Raw genomic sequence first — 27,107 nt, 5'->3', positions numbered from 1 at the left:
CATAATGGCCTTAATAGGTGGGAAAAGCCCTTGAAATGGTATACAACATCCTAAATATACAAGATGGATTTTTTCTCTGGGGACAGAGTCTATAGTTTCCATCATATTCTAAAATATTAAGATAATTGCTGACTTTTACTGAATTCTTACCATGTGCCAGACATTTTTATAGATGAGAAAAGGCTCAGAGAAGTTAAGTAAATTGCTTAAGGTCACTCATCAAATAAGCAGTGTAGCTGGGATTTAAACAGAGATTTGTCAGGTTGCAAAGCCCATGTTCTTTTCACCCCCACACCATTAGTACTAACTTGAGAGAATCTGTGCCCCCCCCAAAAAGGTTATGAACCACTGTCTTAAAAGCTTCCTTTGGATTTATCTTGAGACAAATGGTAGGGAGGGGTGGTTAGAGAGCAACCAAAGGACTTATATGCATGCAATTAGCATAACCAATGTACATAGACACTGGGGTGGTGGGGGCATGCCTGGGCTGGAAAGGGATGGGGGAGGGATCAATTGGGGAAACAGGAGACATATGTAAAACTTTAGGCAATAAAAATTAATTTAAAAAAAAAAGCTTCCTTTGAAGGGAATTGCTAGTACTGATAATCCACTTGGGGAAATTAGCCTACCCACCACAATCACTGCCTGATCACCACTAAGGAAACTAACACCATAGAATTTCTTCCACCTCCGTCTTGGCCATATGACATCTGAGAAAATGAGGCAATTATATGATTCAATAGGAGTGATTACATGCCTAGCTTCAGCTTTTGCCTAATAAATTGTTATTTATGGGTCATAGAAGGATTATGACCTTTAAAAAATAAATTTTGATGAACACATTGCTAGGTTACAAATCTCAATAAATCTACTTACACATAAATTATATATGTGTATATTTATATATTCATGAGAACAAGGCTTTTGGGAACATTTGCTAAAAGCTGTGAACCCTACCTGGGTTTAATATAAAATTATTCACTATAGTTAGAGATGTCTCAGGAATATTTAAACAACACAATGATAAATAATAATAACAGAAAAGTTACTGCTCATTAGTAAATTTGGAGTTTTTAAGTGTCTTTGCTTTATTTTTAAAAATTACACTTGTAATACATTATAATTTTGAATAAAATAAGCTCAAACAATATAAAAGTACATGAAGTAGAAAATAAAACCTACTCAGAATCCTCTCTACAGAGGTGTCTATTTTTTTAAAATATATTTTATTGATTTTTAACAGAGAGAAAGGAAGAGATAGAGAGCTAGAAACGTCGATGAGAGAGAAACATCGACCAGCTGCCTCTTGCACACCCCCTACTGGGGATGTGCCCGCAACCAAGGTACATGCCCTTGACCGGAATCGAACCTGGGACCTTTCAGTCCGCAGACCGACGCTCTACCGCTGAGCCAAACCGGCTTAGGCAGAGGTGTCTATTTTATTTAGTTTTTCCCCTATGGATTAAGTAAGTGTGTGGGTATTGTGTATGGGTGTGTATTGATGTGTATAGGTTAAAAATAATATATTCATAAATGCATATTGTTCTACAATTAGATTTATTTTAACTATGTTATCATGGACATATCAGTACACTTACCCCAAGTGCCTCTCTCTAAAAATAATGTTAACAATTTATTATATATCCTTGTAGAAATGATTTAAAACTTAGGTTTACATGTAAATGTTCTCCCCCCCCCCCTTTTTCACAGTTGGAATTATCATTATGTGCATAGTCTTCTGTATCTTAGTTTTACATTTAATACATGTTGGTTATATTCCCATATCAGAAAATATGTGGTTATTGGGGGTGATGCTGATTAGCAATATAAAATAAGGACATGCTACAATCTATTCAACAAAATCCCTTTGAAGAACTTTTAAGTTGCTTTCAGTTTTTCGTTGTGATAATAGTCTACAATATTATTAAAAAGCATGGATGGTGACAGGAATTTCTTGAAGTGATCATTAGGGACTGATTGTAAACTAAAATACCTCTAGGTATGTTGAACATAATTTCTGAATCTTACTCAGATACATGAACCAACAAAGGATTTGTTCTGACTTGTGAATGTATGAAGATGAATTATTCTTAGTTATCGTTTGAAAAATTCCCTCTTTGAAAAGAATGAAATAACATGAATTGAGTCCATCCTGGAAAATCTACACTGTATCAAAGTGTAGGGTCCAAATCTTAGCTATGGTGAATTGTACCGCTATGAACATATGGGTGCATATATCCTTTCTGATTGGTGTTTCTAGTTTCTTGGGATATATTCCTAGAAGTGAGATCACTGGGTCAAATGGGAGTTCCATTTTTAATATTTTGAGGAAACTCCATACTGTTCTCCACAGTGGCTGCACCAGTCTGCTTTCCCAGCAGTATATAAGCCTAACCAATGGACACAGACAACAGGGGGATGAGGGCATAAGTGGGGAGGTTGGAGGGGGGAGTAATGGGGCGATAAGGACCTGTATGTAATACCTTGAAATTTAAAAAATAAAATAAAATTAAAAAACCACAAAAAACGTAGGGTCCCGTGTATCTGTGGAGCTATCAATTTGTTAAGATTCATTGATCTAATGATCCAGATGTTTTGAATTTCTTTATGAACTCAACATTCTTAAACATGTGCAGAGATTTATTACATTCATGTACTTTATGTACTTTCTAAGGCCTTTGAACCACTATTAAGCCTTCTATCCACTTATTAGCTCTGATAAGTTCATAAAAGTTTCCATGGTGATAGGCTCTACCAACTAAAAGGCAATTTGGTTTTGCTTTTGCATATCAATTCTCTGTGCTATCCTCATTTTTCATTGCTGGGGTCTGATGCGGGGAGAGGGAGGACAGACATGGCGGGGATCTCCCTTTTCCGTGTCCCCCACAGAAAGAGAGATGAACGAACTGGCTCTAAGTGGAGGCGGCCAGGGATTGAGAAATAATAAAAAGAAAGAAAGAAGATGCAGAAATAGATTTAAAGCTGGGAACTGGATGGGATGCCATACTTCCTCTCTGATGGAGAGGCTGCAATCATGATGACCCCTCCCAGCGCATTTATTTTATACCTCCAATACCAGGAAGTAACACCCATTTATTTGCATTCTTAAGTAGGCCCTAGCATGCTTGGATTTACATATCTAGTCCCGCCCCTGCGGACACCTGGGATGATATGAAGGCCAAGCTGATTACACTTTCCGCCATCTTGGGGAAATGTGTATCCTAGACGTGGCTCTGCCAATTGTCTCGCCTCAGCTGGCAACAATTAAATGCCCATATGCCTTCCCAGGCAGCCCTGTACATTTCATCTCAAAGATAAGCAGGATCTGTTTGTAGTTTGCTTAAACTTCCTTATTTGTATTCATCTGCACTGGGTGACATTATCCTATAGATTCAGAGATGGAAGCTCTAGTCATTCTCTCTATCACAGAACTTTTTTTTCATGTCCTTGCCTAGAAAGTGAATATAGACATCACTTTGAAAATTTTTTTCTCTGCATTTTAAAGATGTTCATTTTTGTTGTTGCTATTTTTTGTTTTTTGTTTTACCCCACAGGCAAATCTGTCTGTGGCAGTTTCTGGTCACCACTAGCCATCACAAATCTAATAAACACACTCTAAATTATATTTACAGAGTTGATTGAAAGAAAAACCAGGTGCAAAATGCAAGCTAGTAAAATACAAAGATTTAATATGAGGTGATATACCCAAATCACAAAGAGAATTTGGTACCTTAGCAAATGTTCTACTTAATATTCTGTTGGCAGGGACATCTGCAACAAAATGCCTCATAACTACTCAGCTACTCTATACTTTTTTTCTCCAGTTCCCAATGATTGTAATGATACAATTTTGTCTTAAGTGAAGGAGCAAATGGCACTTAAGCCTGCAGGCCCTTGTGAATTAGCATGGATTATCCCCACTTTAAAATATGGAGCCAGCTCATGCAAATCATTTGAACAAGTGATTACTTTTTCACAAATGGGAACAGAATGAATGTGGCAAGACGTGTTTTTGAGCCTTTTAAAAATGGAGGCCAGAGTCCATGGTTTCTGTGATACCTCCAGACCAAATGGACATTCAGTTGTCGCTCAACTACCTGCAGTGTGATCTTTTGCATTTGCTTTTTTAAAAAAACAAACTGATTTTTTTTGAGCTGTAAATCTCTTGTACACTTTGTCCCATTTTCCCCAGTAGTAGTATTTTGCAAAGCTATAGTATAGAATATTGGCATTGATAATATTCACCAATCTTACTCAGATTTCACTCTTTTACTTATACCGATTTGTGTGTATGAAGTTCTATACAGTTTTTCTCCAGATGTGACAGTTTCTATCACCACAGTCAAGATATTGAACAGTTTCAATTCCACATGGATTCCTAATGTTACACTTTTATAAACATTCCCATCTCCCTTCTACCCTTTCCTGCCGCTCCACTCTGCCCTTTACCTCCCTAACTCTTGAGAACCACAAATATGCCCTTCTTTTAAAAGTTTTGTCATTTCAAAAATGAATTGTAGGAATCTCACGACCCACATGGAAAGAGTTCCAATTCAGGGTTCGGGTTCTGGAGAAGGGCCGCACACAAATGAAGAGACTTGAGACTTGAAGAAATTCAATTTGGCGATATGGGGGGCCAGGCGGTAGTCCAACTTTAGTGGGAGAACTACTACTGCTCTGGCCTTGCCATCCCCTTTTATTAAGGCTTTGGAGAAAACATCTTAGGCAACATAAACAGAAATTTACATGTAGCCCTTAGGCAGGAAATAACAGAAACTTACACGGGACTAACAAGGTAGATTCTGCTTCAACTAACAATGTCTCAACTAAAGGGTGAGTGGTTAGAGCAATTAAGGTTGTTGATCAGCCTTCCTGGCTTCCTGTCAACATCTCTTTTAGTGAAACTGATTTGTTTTCCAGCAATGAATCAAACAGTATATAACCTTTTTGAATTGGATTTCCCCCCCCCCCCCCATTACTCAGCATAATTCTCTGGAGATTCATCCAAGTTGTTGCTTATCAATAGTTCATTCCTTTCTACTGCTAAATAGTATTTCATGGAATGGATATAGTAGAGTTTGTTTAGCCATTCACCTATTAAAAGACATCTGGACTGATTCCAATTTTTGCCTATTAAAAATAAAATCTGCTATTAACAATTGTGTACAGGTTTTTGAGGGCATGAGTTTTTATTTCTCTGGGGTAAATGCTCAGGAGAATGATTACTAGCCCGTGTGGTAGTTACACATTTAATTTTATATAAAACTGTCAGACTATTTTTCAAAGTGGCTGTATGATTTTATATTCCCACCAGCAATGCATGAAGGATCCAGTTTCTCTTCATCCTTGCCAGCTTGTTGTGTTGTCACCAGTTTTTATTTTAGACATTCTGGTGAATGTATAGTGATGTTTCATTGTGGGTTTAATCTGCATTTCCCTGATGCCTAATGGTGTTAAACATCTTTTGCTGTGATTATTTGCCCCATCTGTATATCCTCTTCAGTGAACTGTCTATTCATATTATTTGCCCATTTTTTTTTAAAACTTGGGGGATGTTTTTACTGTTGCGTGTTCATAGTTTTTTATATATTTTAATCCTTTATTGGATATATATTTTGCAAATATTTCCTCCTAGTCTGTAGGTTGCTTTTTTATTCCTTTCATTTGTACTTTTGTGGAGTAAAATTTTTTAGTTATGATGAAGTCTAAATTATCAGTTTTTCTTTTTGTGTAGGATGCTTTTTAGTGTCAAGTGTAAGAACTCTTTGCTTAGTGTTAATTTTGTACCCTTCAACTTTAACTTATTTTTAAGTTCCAGGAGTTTTTGTTGTTGTTTGTTTGTTTGTTGAGTGTGTGTGTGTGTGTGTGTGTGTGTGTGTGTGTGTGTGTGTTTTAGATTCCATGGGATTTTCTACATGAACAGCTGTATCAGTTACAATGCCTTTTATTTATTTTTCTTTCTTCACAGGAGTGCCTCTAACTTCCAGTACTATGTTGAGTAAGAGTAGTAAAAGTGAACATCCTTGTTAGGTTTCCAATTTAGTGGGAAGACATTCAGTCTCTCGCCATTATGGTTGATATTAACTGTAGGTTTCTTGGTGGTGTTCTTTCTCAGGTTGAAATAAATACCCTCTATTCCTAACTTGCCAAGATATTTTATCATGAATGAATCTGAGACATTGTTAGATGCCTCTTCTGTATCAGATGAATTTGTTTGCTAAATCATTCTAATTAATTACTAAGCTTAGAATTTGAAAGAATCACTAATTCCTATTGATCCTTGGTTTAAAAGGTACTGACATTTAATTGGATTGTCTTTATTTGGGATATGAAGGACTCTTTAAAGCAAATATTGTTCCAGGGCATAATTATAATTTAGGGTTCCCATTGGGCTTCTATCCTTAGGCTGGCAAGAGCATCTTCATGTTTTGGTTTAGAGCTCTCCTCTAAGGTTTATGTCTTACTGTTTTTGGGTTACTGTTTTTTTCTTGAGCTGTTCAGCACTTGCAGAATGTGGGCTTTTATTATCTAAGTTTCTCTCTCCATGGTTCTTTTAGGTAGTCTCTTCCTTTTCCTGGGTTTCGGATGCGTTGTGAAAATTGAATGCATGAATGTATGGGTACTAGATTATTAAAGCACTGGCTCATATTGTCATATTTCTTCTCTACGTATTTTACCTGCAGAAACCTCATCTTTTCAACACTGCGCCTCTTTGGGCCTCATCTCTAAATGAGAGTTTAGATTGAATACAATCTCCAAGACTTAGTTGTAAAATTCTGTGATTTTAATTAAGGAAGACTTCTTATTAATAAAGGCTTTAGAAGAAAAACTTGGTACAAATAATCCCTCTGGGAGGGAAAAAGTCTTTCCTCTGAAAGATGCAATTGGAGATTTGCTGAAATATGTAAATCCAGGTTAAAATGAAGCACTGTAAACTGCATTATTTCCTAAGAGATATATGGTACTTAAAAGGCCATCTGCTTGCAATTTTGTTCAATTAATTTGCTTCCTTTTGAGATGCTTAACAATTAATATCTAAAGCTCAGACCTCTCTAGATAAAAATATTATGCCTAACTCCCATCCTTTGTGTTCTAAAAGAGTTTCCCATTGCAAGTTGGGATTCTTTTAAAAGTGTTCCTTAAAAACTGCATCAAAGAAGATAACTTAGATATTTTTGATATTTCATTTTGTTATTTTCCTGAAAAGAGAGTGTAGCTCCATTAATCATTTATAAAGAAGTGAAAATTGTGAACTCTTCTCTCACAAATTAGTGCATTCATAGACTTTCAGACTCTGGGATGGCATACTCCTCAAATGTCATATAAGAGATATTTCACAGGTTTGCTAAGCCAACTGGCTGTGGTAAAGCCAGATGGAAACCAAGATCCTGACAATTCTTTTACTTGTAGTCATGGAAAAATTTGAAGGCAAAAAGCTTGAGATATATAGTGTGTTGCTGAAATATAAATTTCTTAATGAGACTTAACAGAATGTGAATCACTGATAATTTTTAAACAATGTTGTAATATTAAATCAAAAAGTACTTCTTTTGTTAAATTTATCTTTATTGTTGAAAGTATTGCAGATGTTCCCCTTTTCCCAACAATTGACCTCCACCACCCCACCTCTGCCCACCCAGACCTACTGCATTGTTGTCTGTGTCTATGGGTTATACTTATATGCATAAAAATTATTTGGTTAATCTCTTCCCTCCTCCCTTCCTTCTGAGATTCATCAGTCTGTTCATGCTTCCACGTGTCTGGATCTATTTTGTTCATTAGATTCTACATATAAGTGAGATCATGTAATACTTGTCTTTCTCTGACTGGCTTATTTCACTTAGCATAATACTCTCCAGGTCCCTCCATGCTTTCCCAAAGGTTAAGAGAACTTTTTTTTTTATTGCTGCATAGTATTCCATTGTATAAATGTATCACAGTTGTTTTATCCACTCTCTAATGAAGGACACTTCGGCTGTTTCCAAATCTTAGCTATTGAAAATAGTACTGCTATGAACATAAGGGTGCATATATTTTTTCTGATGGGTGTTTATGATTTCTTGGGATATATTCCATTTCTTGGGATCGCTGGGTCAAAAAGCAGTTTCATTTTATTTATTTATTTATTTATTTATTTATTATTTATAAATATATTTTTATTGATTTCAGAGAGGAAGGGAGAGGGAGAGAGAGATAGAAACATCAATGATGAGAAAGAATCATTGATTGGTTGCCTCCTGCATGCCCCATACTGGGGATTGATCCCGCAACCTAAGCATGTGTCCTTTGGCCAGAATCAAACCCGGGACCCTTCAGTCTGCAGGCCAATACTCTACTCATTGAGCCAAACCAGAGAGGGCAAGGTAGTTCCATTTTTAATTTTTTGAGGAGACTTCATACTGTTTTCCATAGTGGCTGCACCAATCTGCATTTTCTCCACATCCTCGTCAACACTTGTCATTTGTTGATGATAGCCATTTTGATGGTGTGAGGTGATACCTCATTGTTTTAATTTGCAACTTTTTGATGATTAGTGACTTTGAGCATTTTTTCATGTGTCTCTTTGCCATCTGTATGTCCTCTTTGGAGAAATGTCTATTTAGGTTCTTTGCCCATTTTTAAATTGAATTATCTTCCTTTTTTAAAAGCTCTATGTGTACTTTATATATTTTGGAAATTAACCCCTTGTCCGATGTATCACTGGCAAATATTTTCTCCCATACAATGGGATCCCTTTTCATTTTGTTGATGGCAAAAAGTACTTGTATACAATTTTGACTTTTCTTCTTATAAATGAGTGTGCTTTTGTCAACTCATATATACTAGCCAATTGCAGGCTTCTGATTCTCACTCATTCTATTTGCTAATAACTACAGAATCCTAATGAAAATCCTACACATATTTTAGTATTTCTATCTGTGGAAATTAAAAGTATTTTTAATGCTCAAGACAATGAAGCAACTCAATAGATTATCTACCACCAAAATTATCCCTACATCATAGATTATATACATCCCAGGTAGATAAATTTAAAGTGCTAATTTCCCAATGATAAATATGCATGATTTCATTTTAGGTGATTGAAAATTGAGAAAAATCATGACTCAATCTTGAATTTCACAATGTATAATTTTCACTTGGATGTCCCACCATCACCCCATATTCCACTTATCCAAGTCTGAACTGGGTGTTGTTCTTCTTAGTGAGGCTGTCTTCTCCATTTTACTATGTCTATGAATATTACCTCCATTTTCCAAGTTGACTTTTCAAAATAAGCAACTATTTGAGACTTCTCTGTCTTCTTCATATCTTAAACTTCTTTTACTATAAGCTATCAATTCTTCCTTTCCAATAGTTATAAGATTCCACTCATATCTTTCTAATCCTTCATTATTTCCACTTATTATGTTAACCTACAATTTTTTATTAGGCATCTACCATGTACCAGGGACTGTGTTAGTTAAGTATTGGAGATACAATGGTGAGCAAAGAGAGGTGAGATCTCTGCCCATACATTGTAGTGTAGAAGGAAGACATTAATGAACACACACAAATGTAAAACTGCAGCTGTGACAACTATTATTGGAGGGGAAAGTGTAAGGTGTCATAAGAGCATGGAATAGATTGGTTTGACTTGGTTATGAAGGCTTCCTTGAAGTTATGTACGAGTTGAGATCTTAAAGATGAATAGAAGTTAATTGATGAAGAACATTGGAAGAACATTCTAACTATAAGTAACAGTATATGCAGTTAGTGGCCTTATGATGGGAAAGAGAATACCAAGTGTTGGAGAAGTGAAACCAGGATGATGGGCTGAAGACCAGAAAACAAGGGAGAAACTTCATATAAATTGAGCCTGGAGAGATAGGTAGGGACCAAACTGTGCATAGCTTTATATGCTCTATTAAGAATTTTTTTTCTCTAATTTTGTGAATAATGGAAGGCCACTAAAGGGAGCAGTGTGTGTGTGTGTGTGTGTGTGTGTGTGTGTGTGTGTGTTTGTGTGTGTGTGTGTTACATTACAAAAATCATTCTGATTGTATTATGGAATAGATTGGAGGGGGCCCAAGAGTAGAGGTAAAGTCCAATTGGGAGGCTATTGTAATAGTGCAGGTGAGCAATTGATGGTTTCTTCTTAAGGGCGGTAAGTGATAGAGATAGAGAGAAAAAGGTGGAGTCAAGAGATAATTAGGAGGTAAGATCCACAGGACAAGATTATGAGTTGGCTATGGCAGATGAAAGTGAAAATGAAGGAGACCGAGGGAGAGGGTTTTGGATTGCATACCTGAAGTTTGATGGTTCCATTCACTGAAGGAATACTAAAAGATAATCCAGTTTGGAGAGAAGATAAAGAGTTCAGTTGGGGCATAACTGAGTTTGAGATGTTAATGATATATCCACGAAATGATGTCAAGTAAGCAATTGGTTATATAATTGTGGAGCTCAGATTAGAGATCTGGTTTAAAGATATACAGCATCTGTGTTTAGGTGTAAATTGGAATACTGGCTGTGGAGAAATTATAGAGGGAAAAGGGAAGTGGTACTGGGACCAAGCCTCGAGGGACTCTAATCCTATATAATGAAGAGGTAATATGCAAATTGACCATCACTGTGGACACAAGATGGCTGCCATAAGATAGCCAGCAAGGCGGGGGGGAGCAGTTGGGGTGACCAGGCCTGCAGGGGAGGGCAGTTGGGGGTGACCAGGCCTGCAGGGGAGGGCAGTTGGTGGGGAGGACAAGGCCTGCAGAAGAGGGCAGTTGGGCGTGACCAGGCTGGCAGGGGAAGGCAGTCAGGGAAAACTAGGCTGGCAAGGGAGGGCAGTTAGGCATCAATCAGGCTGGCAGGGGAGTGGTTGGGGGAGATCAGGCTGGCAGGCAGAAGTGATTAGGGGCAATCAGGCAGGCAGGCAGACTAGTGGTTGGGAGCCAGCAGTCCAGGATTGTGAGAGGGATGTCCTACCACTCGGTGGGATCGGGCCTAAAACACCAATCGGACATCCCTCAAGGGGTCCCAGATTAGAGAGGGTGCAGGTTTGGCTGAAGGACACCGTACCCCTCCCCCCAGGCCTCTATTATATATATCTCCTACCTAATAAAATATTAATATAGAAATTAACCATCACTCCGCTACACCCACAAGCCATACCCACCACCCAATCAGAGCAAGTATGCAAATAAACCCAACCAAGATGGCTACGGCCACAGTTTCCCAGGCAATGGAATAAGCCAAGCTTTCTGCCTGCTCTTGCCAGCCTAGGCCTCCACTCAAGGCAACAAAGTTTCAATTATAGAAGGAAAACAAATCCAAACAGAAATGGTGGCAGCCATGGAGCTGGAGAGAGCAGGCTAGGGTTGCCCCCAGCAACAGAGGAAGCAAAGCTTTCCACAGACCCTGGCCAGCCCAGGCCTCTGCTTAAGGCTACAAAGTTTCGATTATAGAAGGTACATAAGTCCCAATGGAAATGGCTGCCAGCCACGGAGCAAGCAGGAGGCTTGGCTCCACTCCAGTCTACAAAGTTTTAATTGTAGAAGGTAAATAAATTCCAGATACCAGGGCCTTCGCTTGGGTCGCCAGGGGCCATGGCCTGCCTGCAACCTACCATAGGCCCCTCGCCCAGGCTGCCTCATGCCCCAAGAGAACCCCCACCCTGATCTGGGATACTCTTCAGGGCAAACCAGCTGGCCCCCACCCGTGCACCAGGCCTCTATTCTATCTAATAAAAGACTAATATGCAGATTGACCACCACTCCAACACACAAGATGGCTGTCCTCATGTGGTCAAAGATCCTGCCCCCATGTGGACACAAGATGGCCACCACAAGATGGCCAGCAGGGGAGGGCAGTTGAGAAAGACCAGGCCTGCAAGGGAGGGCAGTTGAGAGGGACCAGGTCTGCAAGGGAGAGCAGTTGGGGGCGATCAAGCCTGCAGGGGAGGGCAGTTAGGGATGACCAGGCCAGCAGAGGAAGGAAGTTGGGGGCAAATAGGCTGGCAGGGGATCAGTTAGACATCAATCAGGCTGGCATGGGAGTGGTTAGGGGGTGATCAGGCTGGCAGGCAGAAGTGGTTAGGGGCAATCAGGAAAGCAGGCAGGTGAACAATTAGGAGCCAGTAGTCTTGGATTGTAAGAGGGATGTCTGACTGCTGGTTTAGGCACGAATCCACCGGGATCGATTCTAAACGGGCAGTTGGACATCCCTTGAAGGGTCCCAGATTGGATAGAGTGCAGGCTGGGCTGAGGTACAACCCCCCGAAATTTGTGCACTGGGCCTCTAGTAAAATATAATTATGCTTTATGTAGTTTACAATAAGCCCTGTATCCAGTTGTGATGTTTGTTTAAAGAGTTCAGTGAGTATGTATTTTTCTTTTGCATTATTTGGAAAATCGAGAAGGGCAAGATATGGCTACAATTTCCCATGTGTTATACAGGTCGGAGTTGAGTTTATTCATAGGTGGTACATTTAGTTCTGATTTATCTTCCATTTAATTCTATATGTGCAGCCTATTGGTCAGAGTTATCAGAAGGAGATAAAAGTACCTGGAGTTTATTTTAGAGGCTGTAATTGGGGCTCTTGCCTTCATAAAATAAGTTGTTTCAGTTGATCATGGCACACCCTAGCAGCCTGCTTGCTGCTGCTTCGTTGTAGTGAAGAGAAAATGGAGTCCAAAGTGGTAATAATTTCAGGATAGAGGAATAAAGTGTTTGTTATTTTAAAATGTCCACAAAATACTGACAGGGAAATTGAAAAGGCAACATGGAAAACATCCTTGGTCCTGTTCAAACTCGTGGTCCAGCTTCTCCAGCTATTGTTGGGCTGCTTGATGCAACTCAAAAAGTACATATAGCTAAAGAAGACTCCTGGAAAGGTCACTGAAATATTCAGGATGCTAAGAACAGAGAGTCTGTTGCAGCAAGAGGAGAAGTTTAAAAAAGAAGGGTTCTCTTCAGGCTGAAAAGATGATCGTTGAGAAGAAAGAGGCCCCAAATGAAATGGATAAGATGAACAGGGTATTCACCAAATATGGGTCAATGAAGGGGGTGACAGGTCTCATATTGGACATAAAACTTTTGAGTAAATGTAGGCACATGTAAATTTCAACAGTTGGTAGGAAACATAGGAAATGTGTTCTTCAAAAAGACTATTTACAACTGGAAATGGAGAAAAGGTACAGGTAAGTTTGTGAATCTGAAATATGTTCTGTAATGGAGCAGTAGAGGAAGTTAGACTCTTTGAGGATCTCACTACAGAGGTTGAGATCAAGGACAGCCTTATTGTTTCATAATATGTCTTTTAGTAGAAAGAATATTTAGAAATGAAATACTAGGTCTTTGTGACCTTGGTTAAGGTTTAGTTTCCTCATCTGTGGAATGATGATAATAATAGTACTACCACATAAAGTTCTTGTGAGGATAACATGAATCAAAGCATGTGAAGCAAGAACTCCATAAATGTTCCAGGCCAGTGTGGCTCAGTGGTTGAGCGTCAACCCATGCTCTGGTTCCATCAGGGCACATGCTCTGGTTGTGGGCTCTGTAGGGGGCATGTAGCAGGCAGCCAATCAATATTTCTATTTTACTCTCTCTCTCTCCCTTCCTTTCTAATATCAATGCAAACATTTAAAAAAAGAAATTCATAAGTGTTAACTACTATCATTATCATTACTATTATTCTATTATAGAAATAGGTCTTTTGTAGGACACATCTTTATAGAATAATTGAGCATGTACTTATTTGCCTTATTGCAGTAATTATGGATAAATTGGAGACCAGAAAGATAAAAGGTTTTCTCTGAAGTAATAAACCCTGAATACTTCATCTCCTCTATTAATTATCACAAACTTCTAGAAAAATAGTATGTCTAACCATTTTCAACTTAATGCGAATGTTGCTGACTGTTCTTTTGAAAATCAGTTTTGAGATTTTTGTCTTTGATATGAGAAAATTTATCAATTTAAATATGCTATCTTCCATAATTTCTTAAGATTTCCCATTTAATAGTGTAAAATATACAGAATTGCATCACCACAGGCCAAGTTGCACACTGTTGACATAATTACAACCTCTTTTTTGTTTGTTCTGTTTTTTAGCTATGTCTGTCAGGTCATCATAAAAGCCAACTCTTCTTTAGCACCCACTGAATTGATTAGCAGGATTAAAAGTAAAATGCATGGCAACCTCATGCTTGGAAACTTCACACAACATCAATTGAAGTTATTAGTAAAGTCTGAACATATTGCAGTGAAAAAACTAGGTAATTTGGGGGGGAGTATTCCACATGAATTCACTTCCCTTCTTATAAAGTTCATAATGCATGCATAGTAAGACATCCTGAATTCAGAGGGGAGAGAAGTGATATTTATGTTCCTTTCCACATCTTTTGTACCCACTTGCTCTGACAACCTTTTTATCTATCTATCTATCTATCTATCTATCTATCTATCTATCTATCTATCTATCATCTATCTATCATCTATCTATCTATCTATCTATCTATCTATCTATCTATCTATCTATCATCTATCTATCTATACCTGTCTATCAGATATAGACTTTTTCAGCTCTGGATTTCAGCAGTAGCCAATTCTTCAATGATGTGGAATGATTGTCTCTTTTGCATAAATACCCAGAGACCTGGGAGAGCTTCCTCATTACACACAATAGCTGCCTAATAGATACTTACTTTATTGATTGATTTAGCCAGCCAATTCATCTTGGAAAGTGATCTGGGAACAGTCCAAAATTTCTCTCATGGTCATTTTCTTTTTAGATTAGCAAGGCTTTAATAGTAAAAGAGAAAGACTGTCAGGCCACCCCATCAGATGGCAGCTTTCCTCCTTTTCCTTAATAGACTGGGGTAAAAATACTGAGCTAACCCTAATGACACACATAAGCATTGGAAAACACAATCCTTGGCAACAAACTAAATGGGTGGTGGAGGGCATGCTTCCATTCAGAATGAGAGTGAGATGGAAGGCAGGGCAGTATTGAAACCACAGGTAGAGCCACCATGCAAATGATGGTAATGGATGTGTCCGGAGAGTGAGGGTAAGGCCTTTTATCCTCACTCAGAGAGGAGATGGGGGTGGCTGGGCAAAGCTGGCTGGGCCACTGTGTCAATACCTGAGGGAAAGAAATTTTGGAATCAGGGTCACAAACCCAATGAGTGGTCAGTAAAAACTGGGAACTTATTACATAAACATTACTTAAATCATATCTCCCTTAAGGTGACAACACTTAGCAGCAAAATTTTGCCATCAGCACTAACACCAGAACAGGGTACCATCTATGTTGATGATGATGGATACATTGAGTTTACTTAAACCAAATCTACCTCAGAGTCCATTAAGAAGCAAGGAGCTGTTAGAAATATAAGTCAGCCTATTATTGCATTTCACACTATTAACAGTGGGTACCTCAAAAGGAGGGCAATTGGCAGGTGGTGATTTTTTATTTTTACGCTACACCTCTCTATGTGGCTTAAATTTTTTTCTTCAAGGCACAAGTATCATTTTTAAAAACAAAAACTAAAAACTTGCTCTGGAGAAAAACAAAGATGGTGGTGTAGGTAAACACCTAAACTGCTGCCTCACACAATTTCAAAACTACAACTAAAAGACAAAACGTCTATCACCCAGAGCTACAGGAAAGCTGGATGAGTGGAAGTTCTTCAACTAGAAGGAAAGAGAAAAGGGCATTGAGACATGCACAAGTGCTGAAAAGCTGAGGTACGGAGGTGAGCAAATCGGGCTGGTGGCAGGTGATTGGATGTGCTGCTTTTTTTCAACCCGAGAAGAAACAAGCTCCTGATTATTCTGAACTTCAGTTTCTGCAGAGAGGTGGGGGACCCAAACTCCTACAGGAAAAGGCTGGACTGTCAGCCATCAGGTTGGAAAGTGAAGGTGACTTTCTTTCAGAGGTGTGCCCAGCAATCATTGTTTACTGCACTGGAGCATGGGATGCGGGGACTTGGAAATGCAGAAACTAAGATAAGGCTGACTGGCAGCCATCACTGTTTGCCAAGCCTTAGCCTAGTGATGCCTTGAGACTCCACCCTGCACAGTCTATAAACACACCCAAGCTCTGTGCAGTGGATTTTGCATATAAATGGCCTCCCTATGGCAGCTTAACCAAACTAACTGCAACTCTGGTCAGACAGCTCTAAAACTTACAAACCCCAAGCAAAGAGGAGAAAACTAGTTCTTGCTGTAGCTCCTGCTGGGTGGCCTTAGACAGTAGCTGACCTGCACCCCATTGGAGATCCAGAAGCTAGTGTATCTAGTGGTCAGTGTGAGACAACACCAGATTTCAATTATTCTCATAAGTGACACATTCAAGAGGCAGACTCACTGAGTACCAAAGCCCCCCTGAAACAAGTCCTTCCCCATAAGCTTGTCTCCCGCACAGCAGTTCTTCCATTATAGACACAGTGGGTCCTCACAGCCAATTGGCCTGGAGGTCAATTCCCACCCAGTGACACCAACAACAATCAAGACTTAACTACAACAAGGCTGTATACAGAGTCCACGAACAGGAGCACCAAGAGTTTCTACCTCAGGTAACTGGGAGGCTGACCCATTGGACCATATAGGACACCTAGCACACAAAGCCACCCTACTAACTCAGGGAAGCAGCCAAAATGTGGAGACAAGGAAACAGATCACAAATAAAAGAAATGGAGGAAAACAAATGACTGGATATAGAGTTCAAAAACACGGATATAAGGTTTTCAAGAATTTTCTAGAAAAGGCTGATAATATTGCTCAGCTCATATTCAGTTCTTATAAGTGTATTTCTAGCATCACATGAGCTCACTCATCTAGGGTAAATGATGAACATCATATACTGATGAACAAGAACAGCGTCAATCAGACTGTTGGACCTCAGAGGGAAGGTAGGGGAGGGTGAGGATAAGGGAGAGAGATCAACCAAAGGATGTGTGTGCATGCACATGAGCCTAACCAATGGTCACGGACAACATGGGGGTGGGGGCATGCGTGGGGAGGGGTTTGGGATGGGAATTGGGGGGATGAGGACAAATAGGTGATACCTTAATCAATAAAGAAATTTTAAAAAAAGAAAAGGCCTATAAATTTAATGAGACCCTTGAGGATATGAAAAAGGACCAACTAGATATTAAAAATACATGGACTGAAATAAAAAAATATTATACAGAGACCCAACAGCAGATTAGAGGAACACAAGAATCAAGTCAAAGATTTGAAATACAAAGAAGGAAAAAACACTCAATCAGAAAAGAAAAAAAGAAAAAAGAATTAAAAAAGTTGAAGATAGTGTAAAAAGCCTCTGGGACAACTTCAAGCATACCAACATCAGAATTATGGGGGTGCCAGAAGAAGAGAGAGAGCAAGATACTGAAACTCTATTTGAAGAAATAATGACTGAAAACTTCCCCCACCAGGTGAAAGAAATAGACTTACAAGTCCAGGAAGCTCACAGAACCCCAAACAAAAGGAATCCAAAGAGCACCACACCAAGACACGTCACAATTAAAATGCCAAGAGCAAAAGACAAAAAGAAAATCTTACAAGCAGCAAGAGAAAAACAGTTAATTACATACAAGGGAGTACCCATATGATTGTCAGCTGATTTCTCAACAGAAACTATGCAGGCCAGATGGGAGTGGCAAGAAATATTCAAAATGATGAATAGCAAGAACTTACAACCTAGATTACTCTACCCAGCAAAGTTATCATTCAGAATTGAAGGTCAGATAAAGAGCTTCACAGATAAGAAAAAGCTAAAGAACTTCATCACCACTAAAGCAGTATTATATGAAATGCTGAAAGGTATTCTTGAAGAAGAAGAAGAAGAAGAAGAAGAAGAAGAAGAAGAAGAAGAAGAAGAAGAAGAAGAAGAAGAAGAAGAAGAAGAAGGAGAAGAAGAAGAAGGAGAAGAAGAAGAAGAAGGTAAAGATAAAAATTATGAATAACAAATACATATCTATTAACAAGTGAATCTAAAAATCAAGTGAGTTAAAAATCTGAGGAACAGAATTAACTGGTGAATATAATAGAATCAGGGGCATAGAGTGGGAGTGGATTGATAATTCTCAGGGGGAAAGTGGTGTGGGGGGTACAGGAAGAGACTGGACCAAAATCGTACACTTATGGATGAGGACAGTGTGGGGGAGGTAAGGACAGAGGGTGAAGTGGGAACCAGGTAAAGGAGAGCTATGGGGGGGAAAAGGAGAAACAATTGTAATAATCTGAACAATAATGATTTATTAAATTAAAAAATAAAATAAAATAAAATAAATTAAAAAAATAAGAACTTGCTCTGTCTATTGGTAGTTTTAATGAAAAGGACTAAATGCAAGGATGTATTGGGAGGCATATTTTAAATAAAGAACCCACTTAATGCTATTTTCAGTGAAGCCTGCTTTAAATGGCCTGGCTAAAAGAAAAGCTTCCTTTTTATTTGCTGATGTTTGTGCCCAGGATAATAATGTTGGGTCATAATGAAAGTTCATGATAATTTCAAGTGCCTTTGCCCTTTAAAATGTGCATACATTTTCTCTGTAGAGCCAGGAAAGGGCAAAGCCCAAGAGACAACCTCTAAATACAAAGGGACATTAAGTGGCTCTTTACCAACCCTACTGATACAGCCCAAACTAGATGCATAAAAAATAAGGCTGAGAACACTACTAGAATCTGGTATTGGCCAAGTTCCAAATGCCAGTTCAAAAAACACAAAGATCTGCTAATTAGGGGCATGTTTCTATGTAATTTTTCTGAGCTCCTTCTCTCCCCCTCTACTGCCAGTCTTTCTTTCTTTCTTTCTTTTTGGCCTACTTAAGAATATAATGCTACATAATAACATTCCAGAAAATTTTTCAAGAAGACAAAAGAGAAAGAAAGTCACTCAGAATCCCATCACCTGAACACAGCTGTTTTCAGGTCAGTATATTTTTTCATTTGGCTTTTGCTGCATTTCTTTAAGTTTTATGTAGTGATAATCAGTCCTCATTTCAATAATGGAATTTTTGATCTGGTCATTGTTCTCAGTGGTTAGAGCATTGGCCCATGCACCAAAGGGTGTTGGGTTCAATTCCAGTTAAGGGCATGTATCTGTGTTGTAGGTTCCATCACTGGCCCCAGTCAGGGCCTGTGCAGGAAGCAACCAATCTCTCTCTCTCTCTCTCTTTCTCTCTCTCTCTCTCTCTCTCTCTCTCTCTCTCTCTCTCTCTCTCTCTCTTCTTGCATCCCTTCTACTCTCTCTAAAAAAATCAATGGAAAAATTGGGTGAGGATTAACAACAAAAAATAATAATGGAATTGGATTTTATCCTTTCACTCAATGGTTTATCAATATTTGCCATGTTTTACAGTCATCTTTTGATTCTTTCAAACTATGTAGGTTTGGTGTGTGTGTGTGTGTGTGTGTGTGTGTGTGTGTGTGTGTGTGTGTGTTTGACAGTCATCTTCTTAATAACCATTTTTGAAAAACTGCCTCAGAAACTAACTTGTGGATGGGCCATAATAATTTACTAAGTCACTCTTCTATTGTAGACCTTATAATTTCCCTTCTTAAAATCAGCAGCCCCTCTTCTATTACTCTCTGCTGTTAATGGTTTATGCATTAAGTTAAATGGACACAACAAAGGAGCAGGCAGTTTTGACAGAAGCTTTAAAAGCTCTGTTTTGGAGGACAACATTTTGAATTGTAATCTATCTCTTACTCCCTACATCTAATCAGACAGCAAATTATGCATCTTTTTAAAAAGTTCAAATTTAGAGCTCACATCTAGACTTTCCTTTACAACCACACAGCCACTACCCTGGTGCAGGACCTTAATATACCTTGCCCACTATTAGAGCAGTTTCCTTATTTTCTAATTGTCCATTACCCATCGTCAGCTATACTCTATACTGCTGCCAGTGTTATTTTTCTAAAGTATGGTTGCCACCATGCTACCTTCTTACTCTGGTTTCACATTGCCTCAAGAATTAAGTCTAAACCTGCAGGCTCTCTTCTTTAATGCATTCCAGCCAAAAAGGGTCTTTTGCCATTGTGAACTCAATAGGTGTTGTCTTGTGTCTTTTTTTGCTTATGTCATTTGCTCTGTTAGTGCTGCTGGTGGTGGGGCTTTTTCCAACTCTGTCCTTTTGTTACAGAAGACCAGACAAAAAAAACAAGCCATGCTTAGTGAGAGAGTTACATTTTATTAAGTGCAGGGCCAGAGAAAAATGTGCCTTTCAAATTCTGAGCCCCACACATGGAGGAAACCTTTTATGTTTATATTTTATTAAGCCCTTACAGAAATCTAGTCTCAGAAATTAAGTAGTTCATGTTTGTGCAGGTAGGAATGGAGCATGACAAGTTAAGACTATCAGATATTTTTGTTTTATAAATTTTATTTTATTAAAAAGTTTTTGTTAATTATTATTTTTAATTTTATTTTATTTAAAAAATGTTTGAATAGATAATACTTTACATAGTTTACTATTGAAAAAACAAAACAAAAAATACAGTGAAATGTCTCTTTTCCAGAGCCATTCAGTTAATATCCACAGAGATATTTTATGCATCTATAAGGAAATTTATGTGTATGTATACGTATATATACACATACAAAATACATATATGTATATTCTCCCTCCCTTTTTTACAAAAAGTGGAGCATGCATACATGCTCTTCTGGACCTTGCTTTTTTCTCTTAAAATATATTGAAAAATTATCATATTAGTATATGAAGAACTTACTTATTCTTTTTCCCACGGCATTATATTATACTACATATATTTATGTAACATGTTTCATATGGGTTGACATTTAAGTTGTTAATTACATTTTGTTTTTTAAAAGCTGCTGTAAAGGATATCATGTATATGTCATTTTGTGTAAATTGGGATTTCTTGAAGCATAAATGCCTAAAAATAGAATTGCTGGGTCAATCATACTTTTGATGGTGTCAAAATGCTCTCTGTAATAGTTGCATCAATTTATACTCCCACTTGCATGAAAGTGCCTGTTTCAGAATCCTTTCATCAACACAGCATGGTATCAGACTTTTGTATCTTTGATGATTTGATAAGCAGAAATTGATATCTCAAAGTACTTTAAAAAATTTATGGAGATACTCAAATATAATAAAATTCACCTATTTAATGTGAACAATTCCGTGGTTTTTAATATATTCTCTAGATTGTGCAATCATTGCTACTAATTCCAAGACATTTTAATCACTCCAAAAAGAAACTTCCATACACATTAGCAGTCACTCTTTATTTCCTTCTCCTTCCAACCCCTAGAAACCTCTAATCAACTTTATTTCTTGCTTAATTTTATTTTATTTTTTTGTAATAACAACATATAATATGAGATATACCCTTTTGTTAAATTTTAAGTGTATGATACATGATTATTGGCTATAATAGGTACAATGTTATACAACAGATCTTTAGAACTTATTCATCTTGCTTAACTGAAATTTTATGCCTGTTGATGAGAAACTTCCCATTTCCTCTTCCCCCAAGCCCTGACAACCACCATTCTACCCTGTGCTTATGTGAGTGCAACTATTTTTTAGATTTCATATATAAGTGAGATTATGCAATATCTGTCTTTCTGTATCTGGCTTATTACATTTAGCATAATATTCTGGAGATCCATTCATATTTTTCCAAATGGCAAGATTTTCTTTGTTTTGTGGCTGAATAGTGTTCTATTGTATATACATCACATTTTCTTTCTTTCTTTTGTATTTTTAAAAATATGATTTTATTGATTTTTTTAGAGAGAGAGAAATATCAATGTGAGAGTTAAAAATTGTTGCGTCCCATACACACCTCAACTAGGAACTGAATTCATAGCCTGGGCATGTGACCTCACTGGGAATCAAACTGGTGACCTTTGAGTGTACTGGAGGATGCTCAACCAACTGAGCCACATCGGGCAGGGCTACCCATTTATTTCTTGATGTACACTTGGGTTGTTTTCATATCTTGTTTATTGTGAATCTTTCTCACCCGAGGATATGTTTTTATTGATTTTAAAGAGAAAGGAAAGGAGAGGGAGAGAGGGAGAGAAACATCAATGTTAGAGAGAAACATTGATCGGTTGCCTCCCATATACTCCCTGATTGGGGATCAAACCCACAACCTGGGTATGTGCACTGACCAGGAATTGAACCTGAGACCCTTCAGGGCATGGGATGACACTCTAGCCAACTTGAGCCACACTTGTCAGGCACAGATATCTCTTTAATATAGTGATTTTATTTCTTTTAAATATATACCCACAAGTGGGATTGCTGGATCATATGATAGTCTATTTTTAAATTTTGAGGAACTTCCATACTGTTTTCCAAATTGTACCAATTTACATTCCCACCAACAGTGTATAACGGTTCCCTTTCCTCCACACCTTGCCTAACACTTATCCTTTGATAGAAATAATAGCCATCCTGGCAGTTACGAAGTGATATCTTATTGTGGTTTTGATTTGCATCTCCTTGCTGATTACTGATGTTGGACACCTTTTCATATATCTGTTAGCCTTTTATATGCCTTCTTCTGAAAAATGTCTATTGAAGTCTTAGCCTATTTTTGATCAGTTATTTGTTTTTGTTTTTGCTATTGAGTTTTAGCTTTTGTGTACTATCAGATATATGTATGGTTTGCAAATATTTTATCCCATTGTGTAGGTTGACTTTCCACTCTGTTGATTGTTTCTTTTGCTGTCAGAAGCTTCTTTTTATGTTGTCCCACTGGTTTATTTTTATTTTTGCTGCTGTGCTTTTCATCACATATAATAAATAGCAATGTCATGAGCTTTTTCCTTATGTTTTCTTCAAGAAGGTTTATAGTTTCAGATCTTATATTTAAATTTTAAATCCATTTTGAATTGATTTTTGTGTATGGTGTAATATAAGGGTCAATATCATTGTTTTGCATGTGGACATCCAGTTTTCCCAACACCATTTGTTGAAGAGACTATCCTTTTCCCATTGTGTATTTTTGGCATCCCTGTTGAAGATCAGTTGATGGTATATACGTGGATTTATTTCTGAGCTCTCTATTCTGTTTCATTGTTCTATATGTATGTGTTTATACCAGTATCAGACTGTTTTGACTACTGTAGCTTTGTAATATATTTTGACACCAAGGAGTGTGATGACTGTTCTACTTTCTCAAGATTGATTTGGCTATTCAGGGTATTTTGTGGCTATATATGAATTTTAGAATTCCTTTTTGTTATTTCTATAAAAAAAATGTCATTGGCTAGACTAGTTTAGTGAAATCTAATTCCCCTGATTTGTACATCCTCTGATGATACTCCTTAGAAGATGCAGTCTTCAACATGTACACATTTTCTCTGACCACCAGGGATGACTGTGGTTTTACCTGAGTTTTCTCTGAGTATTTCTTTGTCTTTCTCTTTCTTAAGCTTCTGGTTGGTCTGCCTCTATTGATATCACATCCATCTGTTAGTGTCCTAATTGCTAGTTGATTACTCTGTGTTTTTTTAAAAAATGTATCTTTATTGTTGAAAGTATTAGAAATTTCCCGTTTTTTCCACAACCTGCACCCACCCCCACTCCCAGGCTTTCATCACATTATTGTCTGTGTCCATGGGTTATGCATATATGCATACAACTTCTTTGATTAATCTCTTCCCACCATGCCCTATACACCTTCCTTCTGAGATTCATCAGTCTTTTCCAAGCTCTTTTGTTTTTGATAAAATCATGGGTTATAAATTGCTTCATGGTCTGCTCCAATTAAAGTTTGTCCCTTTGGCAAAGGTGGAGTGTTGCCAGTCTTTGAAACTTCCTTCTACCTTCCTCTGGGCAAAATATGTATCCTGGCAAGAGCTTAGGGGTGTGTGTGGGAGGGGGCGTGGAGATGGTGTATGTGTCCTTCATCAGATGCTTCAGCTGGCCCTTCCCTATGCAGAAGGAGCTGTGTGTGTATTTGGGAATAAGGGGAACTTATTGCTGGCGCCCAGCTGCTGCCACTACCCAGTATGGATCATCTACAGTCCTAATCAGAAAGATGGGAACTGCCAATGTTCACTGGCTGTCAAACCCATTCAGAATAGTTCTTATACCTGAGGGACCTGGAGGAGATGGTGACTGCTACTTGGCTACCTAGCCCAATGAAACAATACATCCACAAAGCAGAGGTGTGGGAGATAGGTGCAGTTCCAGCTCATATGCCATGGCCTCCCACTGTACTAACCAAGTTTCTACATATTTTGTTGAATGTATAGATCTCAATTTGTTGCAATATCTCCCATCAATCTCAAGAGACTTTGAATGATTGTCTTTGATCATTTTGACCAGTGTAATAGATGTCTCTCTTGGTGATCTTTTCTGCAAGCTCCTCCTTACACCATCATTCTGAAAATCCTGCCTACCCTTATCCATGTTCTTTTAAGTATGCATAAAGAGTTTCCTCATATGTTTCAGTTTATATACACCTTGTCAGGCATAACTCTAGTGTATAAAGTTGCTTCTTCCTACATTGAAAAGTTGGAATTTGGGGCACAGGCATTCCAGGTATTGCAAAATAGCTAGGAAATTGCCTTGAGGCAGTGAAATTCTCAGACTGGTCTAACTTTCAGAAGTTGTAAATTTGGTATTCTTGCCAAAGAATATCTAAAAGAATTAGATAAACAAGCACAGATATGATGGTTTCTAGATCTGAAATCATGGAGGGTAATAGAGAGTATTGCAACTTGGAGTAGGCAGCAAGAGAGAGAGAGGTCTGTACTTCACGCTTACCTTCTTCCTAAGTGACACATCTTTCTTAGACATGCTAATATAATTTTCTCTGTGGATGAAAAAGTCAACAACCATAATAACAAAAGCATTGCACTGGATTGGGGTTTTTAGAAAATTAACTGTCAGAAGTTATTTTTTTTTAATTTACAGAGAAGGAAGACATTTGGATAGTGACTATAATGTATCTATAAATGAAAGATAACCTATTAAGTGTATTGGCTTTAGAAGAATTCTCCTTTTCTCATAAGTTAGCAGCTTAATGAAAAATAGGTACAATATAAAGGAGAGAGAAATATATATTCAAGTCAAAACAATTTTTGTTTAGCTTTCAATCTTGCTGACATGTATTAGATATCTTGGTAGGAGAAAACTCATCAGTTTCCCACTTAAATATTCATTTCTCATAACTCCTTAATATCACATAGAAAAAGTACTCTTATGTCAAAGGTCTGTGGGTTCTTTGTTATGCTCAGTTTTTGTTATCTTCATAATATTGAAGGTGTACCACACTCTAATAAAGTTGGCTGCAAATTCTCATAAAACTGTTTTTTTGTCTGTGTACATCCCACTGTCAGTGCAGGATAGTGTGTGATTGAGACAGAACAATGTTTTTCCCACTATGTCAGGCAGAACTGCAAAGCACTGGTGTTTCAACCCCCTACACCATGGAGAAAAGGGACAAAAGCACAGATGCTATAGTAGAAAGTGATATTGAAGAACACTAGCATTGGAATTAAACAGGCCTGGGATAAAATCTGGTTAGAACTCCTATGTATTAATTTATTAATTTGTAGAAAGGGAATGATAATAAAGTACCCACTATATAGGGTTATTGTGATAATTAAATGAGAAAATGTATTTATAATGCCTGTTGTGGTATCTTGTCTCTAAAATGCCCACCGTGGATTCATCCTGTTGTCAGTTGGGAGTTAAATCAGGACTGGCTTATGACTGGTTAGCCTAGTAGAATTTGGCAGTAGTGACACTGTTCAAATTATGGGACTAACTTTCTAAAGAACTGGGATTTTCTGCTTCCTTTCTTTTGGTATTCTATCATTTGTGGTTCTTCTTTTCATAACCATGCCATAAGAAGCCCAAAGAGTGGTATGCTAGAAAATGTTTAACAAACAACTTTTCCAAAAAAGGTAATGACTCATAGCATTTGCCGATTTCCTGGGTGTAATACTCCACCCATGACTAAATACTGACCACATCATGTAGTTACTGAACATGAAGTTGGTAGGAGATGCACAGATACAGTAGATATTTTTAAAAATCACCAGAGCATATATTATTTAAATATATAACAAAATAATTAGTAAGTGATATTTTGAGTATCACATTGTTGTAATATACTTTGTTTAACTAAGTTTACATAATTTAAATTTTAATAGTGGCTGTATTTGACAATCAACTAGTTCACAAAGTTGCTGAAAATTTAACAATTTGTCCTCACAAGTTGATAAAAGCTGGCTCCAGTACATCACAAGCCAGATCCTGCATACCACTGGGCCTAAGCCACTGGCAAAGGCCATGTGTGAGGAACAGTCTCAACTGACCCCAAATAACAACAGCCTCAACTGACCAGTCCTTGGTAGCATCAACTGCTAGCCATGTGAATGGGCCATTTTGGACTTCTAACCTAGTCTAGCCTTCAGATAACTCTAGTCCCATCTGCCATCTGACTGCAACTGCATGAGAAACACCAAGCAAAAAACTTCTCAGCTGAGTCCATTCAAAACACAGAAACATGATGGATAATAATAAATTGTTGTTTTAAGTCAGTAATTTTTGGGGTAGAATATGCAGCAGTCAGAATTAAAATACTGGCTCATGGGAATTGCTCTATAAAAAACAGATAATATTATTGTTTTAATTGTTGCAATTACTGTCAGATTAATGATAACAATTTTAAGCAATGGGAATATATCCTAAAACAATTAAGGAATGAATCCTTTTCTTGCTCTTGCTTGAGGACTAAGACTCTACACCAGTGTAATTTGTGCTGAAATTTTACTTAAAAAACATATAACTCTAGATTAAAGGTCTAGAATTACTTTCTACAGTATAGTTGGTCTCCTAGTGGCCTGTTGTTTACTTTTCTTCTGCCACAGCAGGGAGTGCATGAAGTGAAGTCACACCACTGCAGCCCAAAGAATGATGACCACAGGTAGGCAGCTCTGGCTATCCCATTTACAACAAAGCCTGAACGATTTCATTATAGCAGTGGAAAATCTGCGAGTGAACACTGTATTTTTCTTCTGTCTCTAGTCTTATTGTTTTCTCAGATTCTTTAACTGATCAGAAGATAGATTTAATAACAAGGACAAAATATTAATTTAGAAGAAACTAGTA

At 37.8% G+C, this 27,107-nt stretch overlaps 1 protein-coding gene across 1 annotated transcript in view; it reads left to right on the top strand.

Annotated features, from left to right (window-relative positions):
* The window catches only part of ADGRG4 (adhesion G protein-coupled receptor G4), a gene marked incomplete at both ends in the record, with an annotated part of 65,152 nt that overhangs the window by 13,279 nt on the left and 24,766 nt on the right, over positions 1-27,107 (top strand). Inside the window, 5 exon segments of the mRNA XM_084870830.1 lie at positions 12,356-12,431; positions 14,092-14,255; positions 18,547-18,594; positions 18,597-18,678; positions 24,407-24,527. Of these exon segments, the coding sequence (XP_084726956.1) occupies positions 12,356-12,431; positions 14,092-14,255; positions 18,547-18,594; positions 18,597-18,678; positions 24,407-24,527 (491 nt within the window).

Source organism: Pipistrellus hanaki, assembly GCF_964339955.1.
Source record: "Pipistrellus hanaki genome assembly, chromosome: X".
In the NCBI taxonomy this organism is placed as follows: domain Eukaryota; kingdom Metazoa; phylum Chordata; class Mammalia; order Chiroptera; family Vespertilionidae; genus Pipistrellus; species Pipistrellus hanaki.
The sequence above is the reverse complement of the archived record's forward strand: the minus strand, read 5'-3'. Positions and strand labels throughout refer to the sequence as shown.